This window comes from Tupaia chinensis, unplaced genomic scaffold (genome assembly GCF_000334495.1).
Source record: "Tupaia chinensis unplaced genomic scaffold, TupChi_1.0 Scaffold000280_1, whole genome shotgun sequence".
NCBI lineage: Eukaryota > Metazoa > Chordata > Mammalia > Scandentia > Tupaiidae > Tupaia > Tupaia belangeri.
The window spans coordinates 755,740-761,793 of NW_006159763.1; the positions used below are offsets into that span (position 1 = coordinate 755,740).

The 6,054-nt window shown below is 62.0% G+C and overlaps 1 protein-coding gene across 1 annotated transcript in view; it reads right to left on the reverse strand.

Moving 5' to 3' along the window:
- The window catches only part of WDR86 (WD repeat domain 86), a 25,909-nt gene that overhangs the window by 5,828 nt on the left and 14,027 nt on the right, over positions 1-6,054 (reverse strand). The window contains exons 4-5 of the mRNA XM_027772540.1: positions 5,953-6,032; positions 3-34 (exon numbers count right to left, since the gene is read on the reverse strand). Coding sequence (XP_027628341.1) covers positions 3-34; positions 5,953-6,032 — 112 coding nt within the window. The remainder of the gene's footprint in view (positions 1-2; positions 35-5,952; positions 6,033-6,054) is intronic.

Below are 6,054 nucleotides of genomic sequence, written 5' to 3' on the forward strand. Positions count from 1 at the left end.
TGGTGCTGCCTGAGTACACCAGCCGGCTCACGAGCTGCGGGGAGGAGCGGGCGGTCAGCCCTCCGTGGGCACCCTGGCCCGCAGCAGGGCAGCTCTGATGGGAAGGAGGATGTGCGGGCCTCGGGTGGAGTGGGATCGCTGAGTGCCCTGCCCGCAGGCCTTCTATCTGCCTCTGCGTGAGGCCACCACAGTCCGACGTCGCTTTGCCTGGGCCAAGCTCCTGTCCCGCATCTGGTCTGCCCCAGGCAGCTGCTGCCGGACCCTTCCTCGAGGAGCCCTGGGGTGACAGCAGCTGCACAGCAGCTCCGGCTGTGGGCTGAGAGAAGCCCCCGGGAGGGGCTTTCAGCCTAGGCTTTGCATCAGGGTAGAAAGGCCCAGCAGACCTGGCTGGCTGGGCGCGTGGGCTCCAGCGGGCCTCCCTGCAGTTCCTGGGAGGCGCTCCCTCCCCCGACCCGCTCCCCTGGGGCTGGCACCTGCTGGGGAGGGACGAGGGCCCTGGGACAGGCTCCAGCGGCTGAGGCTGCTCCGTGGAGCTGGGGTTAGGGAGAGGTCCCAGGAGAGGAGGGAGAGCCCTCGCTAGGATGGACACGCGTGGCTGTCCAGGAGGTGCGGGACATTAAAACGATCCAGTCTAAGCACCAGCCAGTGGCGAGCCAGAGGCCTTTCTGGTCTCAGCAAAGTCAGGGACAGAGGCCCCGGCCTGCCAAGCACGGCGGGGCTTCAGCTGCAGTCCCCTGGCTTGGTAGCACAGGACGACAGGGTACAGGCCCTGGGGAGAGCCCTTGGTGAGCTGCCGAGCCGGGAACCCCGAGCTGGACCGGAACCCAGAGCCGGAGATGGCTCGTAAAATAACAGCAACAATATACACTGTTATCAGGGTCTTCAGCTGGCCCAGTGTCAGCCATGGTGGCCACTGGCACCCCGGCCTGCCCTCCACGCCACACCCTGGTATCCTTGCCACTTCCGTTCCGATGGCTGCCTCCGTTTCCCCCACTATTTCCCTATCTGAGCCCAGGGGATGGGCCCTGACTGCCCAGTTCCTGTCTACTGGCCACAATCCAGCCTTGGGTCAGTCACTAAGACTGGGGAGGCAGTGAGATCATGAGTGTGGCCCCTGGGAGCCACCGCCCTCACTCGGGCTCCGCTCTGAAGTCCTGCAGGGGTTACGGTTAGCCCCAGGCATGTAGCTGCCCTCGCTGGGAGACCCTCTCCCCGAGGACAGGGACACGTGTGAAGCCTGCCTGCCCCCATTAGCTCCAGCAGGGTTCTGGAACGTTCCTGCACTCCCAGCCCTGTCTGCACCACCCAGGAGCACGACTCCTGCCACCCACAGGCACCGGCAGGACAGCCATGTGGCCCCTTCTGGGCCTGCGCAGCGCACGGTTGGCTGCTTGCCCCTGCAGCCAGCACACCCATGTCCACCCTGTCCCCAGGACCCCGGCACCTGCCTCCCTCCCCAGGGAGCCTCACACATCGATGTACACTCGGCTCCACGGGCAAGGTCAGAGCCTCCCGGGCTGTCCCAGGCCCTCCTCACGCTGCCCTTAGCCTGACCCTGCCACTGCTCCACCGTCAGTCCCAGCCAGCCCCAGGCCTAGGTGACCACCTCGCCAACCTGTGCTCCGAGACTCCTGGCCTCTACCAAGGGGACTGGCTGTGGGCAGGCGCCAGAGCCCGAGGCCCCCAAGGAGTGGCCAGCGATGCAGCCCCCATGGTGCTCTGCCCTCACCCCCAGAAAACCCGTGGAGCAGCCATGGCTGGTGAGAACAGGAGTTCCAGGGTCCCCCAGACACCCCGCCCTCACCACGGGGGCCTGTGGCCACTGTGTCCAACGCCAACGGAGCAGCGGTTTCTGAGTCCAGACCCTGAGCCACCACAGCCCCGGAAGCGCTGGAGCCTGCTGTCCTGGCGGGCTGAGGCCTCCCTCACTGCGGCCAGTCTCCTGATAGGACGCCCTCGGGAGCAGCAGGGAGGCCGGAGCAGGCCGAGGAGGAGGGATGGTCCAGAGGCCCTTCTCACAAAGGCCAGTCCTGCAGGGCGCCCAGGCTCTGAGACCCTCCCCGTCCCCTGGCACTGGGCCTGGGTTCTGCTGTGAAGTCCCTGGGGAGGGCCTCCACCTCCCGAGCTCCACGGCAGCCCAGGCGCAGGTGGGACAGACGCAGAGAACAGGGCGGGCAGAAGGGATGTCAGAGGGCCCGTGCAGCCCGGCATAGGGGCCAGAGTCCCTCACAAGCCTGCTTCTGAATGCCGTGCTCGGCCGCCAGCTCCCTACACAACACGGTAGTCTCAGCACGGGTCCTAGAGACGTGTGATCTGGGTTCAAACCTGTCTCCCCTTCTCTCCCCTCCGTCCCTGCTGTGAGACCGCGGGCCACTTATCTTCTCTGAGCCTCCTTTCAGAGGCGGTCCTGGGGACCGACCCACAGGCGCTCACGGTGCCCAAGCCAGGCAGGTCTGCACTCAGCACCTGCCACCTCTCCTGAAATGCCATGGCGGTCCCTGCCTGCCTGCCTTCAGGGCCTGGCAGGCTCACGTGAGCAGCTGTGACAGGGCTTTTGCCAACAGGGAACACTGCAGGACATCCACGTGTGGTGGCCAAGCACAGCCCCACACCAGCACCAGACCAGCCTCAACACCGGGAGCGAAGCTCCCCGACGTGCACACGTGCCCCGGCTCAGGAAGGGCTCCTCTGCCATGCAAGGCCCGCCCCTCCTGGCCTCTGGGAAGGGCAGCCTGCACGTTCATCAGTGAGCGGAGGGGCCCAGAGTTCTGGGTGCGAACAGTGGACACCTCAACCCACCAAACGCACAGCCGTGAGGCTCACACGGGCAGACGCCCCACGCCCGCCCGCTGGACAGTGCCCGGCCCTCCCGGCTCAGTGTAAGAGCGCGTGCTTCCTGCCCTGGACAGCTCCCGAGAGCTCGCGGCCTGATGCCCGCTGGTCTCCAGGGGGCCTGGGAGGCTGCCTGAATGGCGGGCATGTGGGCACACGTGCAGATCCGCTCTTCTGGTCGCCCGTTTCGGTCCACTTAATTCTCAGACCCAGATGGAGACTCCCAAGGGCCAAGTTCTGCCTCCCAGCAAGTGCAGCCGGCACACGGCAAGGAGGGCACAGAAAGCAGACGGCGGCCCCACTGGGCCCCTGCCCCATCGCAGGCCTCCAGCAGGCAGACGACGCATAGGAAAGTGGGGTTTAAGGCCCCAACCCTCCAGGGCTTGCCCCTGCTCCGCTAGTCCTGGGGCCCCAGTGCTGCCCGTTACCCCAGAACCCAGTGCAGGGCCTCCTGACCTGGCTCCCCAGAGGAGCCAGGGTAAGCCCCTGAATCCCGGAGCCTACCCCTCTTCCCTGTGTCTCGCTGAGTGGGGGTGCTCCCATGCAGTGAGCTCCGGTGTGGGCACCAGCCTGGCCTGGCCAAGGCCTAAGTCAGGAAGGCCCTGATCCTGCTAGACACTGCAGAGGGGAGGGACCAACCGGCCACACATACCATGGGCTTCCGGTTGTTTTTGTTTGTTTGTTTGTTTTTTATAGATTTTTGCCATAGAGTGCATACACTCTCTGGAGAGACAGAGAGGGACAAATCACCCCCTGCGGGGATGGCCACATCGTAATCCCTCCTCCTCTGTTCTCCTCTCGGGATCTTGGGCACGCATGTGCATGGCATCTAGTGTGAGTTTCAAGCCACCAGGTCTGGGACTTGAACTGCTGTTGGCCATGTGGGAGTCCAGCAACATAACCACTATGCCACCTGCTGGCCCCACACCATGGGCTTCTTAATAGCAATAGCAAAGTTGGCACCAGCAGTTGGCGTAATGGCTATGTCACTGAACTCACATGTAGTCAACCGCAGTTCGAGTCTCGGTCCTGGTGGCTTAAACTCACGCCGGGCACACATGCATGCGAGCCCAAGATCCCCAGAGGAGAATGGAGGAGAAGGGACTGTGGCATGGCCATCCCCCCTGGGGGGTGATTTCTCGCTTTCTGTCTCTGTCCCTCTTTCCAGTGAGTGCACGCGGCCTATAGCGAAAACCTCTCCTAAATAAATAAATAAATAAATAAATAAAACCGAAAACAGTAAAGTCAGTGGCGTTCCTGAAGACCACGAAGCTGTCGTCTGCTAGCTCAGCCTCGAGGTGGACAGTCTCTAACCCTAACTTCTGTGTTTCAGAACTTTACTTATGCACCTTCAGAGAGATCTTTTGCTATAGGGCCCATGCGCTCATTGGAGAGAGAGGCAGAGAGGGAGAAATCACCCTGGGGTGGATGTGGCCACGCCGCAATGTCTTCTCCGTCCTCCTCTTGGGATCTTGAGCACACATGCACGCACTTGGCGGATTCTCAAGCCGCTGGTAGCATAGGAGCCACTTCTGATAAGGCCCCAACCCTCCAGGGCTTGCCCCTGCTCCGCTAGTCCTGGGGCCCCAGTGCTGCCCGTTACCCCAGAACCCAGTGCAGGGCCTCCTGACCTGGCTCCCCAGAGGAGCCAGGGTAAGCCCCTGAATCCCGGAGCCTACCCCTCTTCCCTGTGTCTCGCTGAGTGGGGGTGCTCCCATGCAGTGAGCTCCGGTGTGGGCACCAGCCTGGCCTGGCCAAGGCCTAAGTCAGGAAGGCCCTGATCCTGCTAGACACTGCAGAGGGGAGGGACCAACCGGCCACACATACCATGGGCTTCCGGTTGTTTTTGTTTGTTTGTTTGTTTTTTATAGATTTTTGCCATAGAGTGCATACACTCTCTGGAGAGACAGAGAGGGACAAATCACCCCCTGCGGGGATGGCCACATCGTAATCCCTCCTCCTCTGTTCTCCTCTCGGGATCTTGGGCACGCATGTGCATGGCATCTAGTGTGAGTTTCAAGCCACCAGGTCTGGGACTTGAACTGCTGTTGGCCATGTGGGAGTCCAGCAACATAACCACTATGCCACCTGCTGGCCCCACACCATGGGCTTCTTAATAGCAATAGCAAAGTTGGCACCAGCAGTTGGCGTAATGGCTAGGTCACTTCACATGTAGTCAACCGCAGTTCGAGTCTCGGTCCTGGTGGCTTAAACTCACGCCGGGCACACATGCATGCGAGCCCAAGATCCCCAGAGGAGAATGGAGGAGAAGGGACTGTGGCATGGCCATCCCCCCTGGGGGGTGATTTCTCGCTTTCTGTCTCTGTCCCTCTTTCCAGTGAGTGCACGCGGCCTATAGCGAAAACCTCTCCTAAATAAATAAATAAATAAATAAATAAAACCGAAAACAGTAAAGTCAGTGGCGTTCCTGAAGACCACGAAGCTGTCGTCTGCTAGCTCAGCCTCGAGGTGGACAGTCTCTAACCCTAACTTCTGTGTTTCAGAACTTTACTTATGCACCTTCAGAGAGATCTTTTGCTATAGGGCCCATGCGCTCATTGGAGAGAGAGGCAGAGAGGGAGAAATCACCCTGGGGTGGATGTGGCCACGCCGCAATGTCTTCTCCGTCCTCCTCTTGGGATCTTGAGCACACATGCACGCACTTGGCGGATTCTCAAGCCGCTGGTAGCATAGGAGCCACTTCTGACTCCAGGCCGTAGGACAGAGCCAGGAAGCCACTGGTCCTCCGGCGGATGGCCCAGGCCTAGCCAGAGGGTGCGGGCCCATGGGTGTGGAAGCTGGGGTTAGGCTCAGTGTGCCTCAGCCCCTACACCCGTGAGTAGGACCTCATTTGGAGATGGGGTCTTTAAGGAGGTGAGCAGGGTCTCTAAGGAGCCAAGGGGTGGGCCCCGCGCAGCACAACTGTGCGGTAAGAGGTCGGGCCCAGACTCACACAGCCTGGGGAAGCCCAAGGAGCGGCCTGGGTGAACCAGCCCACATCTGCGACTCTGGCTTCTGGCCCCTGAGCCGTGAGCCCACCAGTCTGCTGTGTAAGCCCGGCCTGGCGGCTCGGCACGCACCAGGCTGGCCGAAGCATGGGGCAGGGGTGGCAAGTCTCACCTCCAGACAGATGACAGAGCCCTGGTGCTCCCGGAACACCCGTAGCTGCTCCCCACTCAGCATGTCCCAGCTGCGGACGGGGGCGTCGGTGCTGCCCTTGGA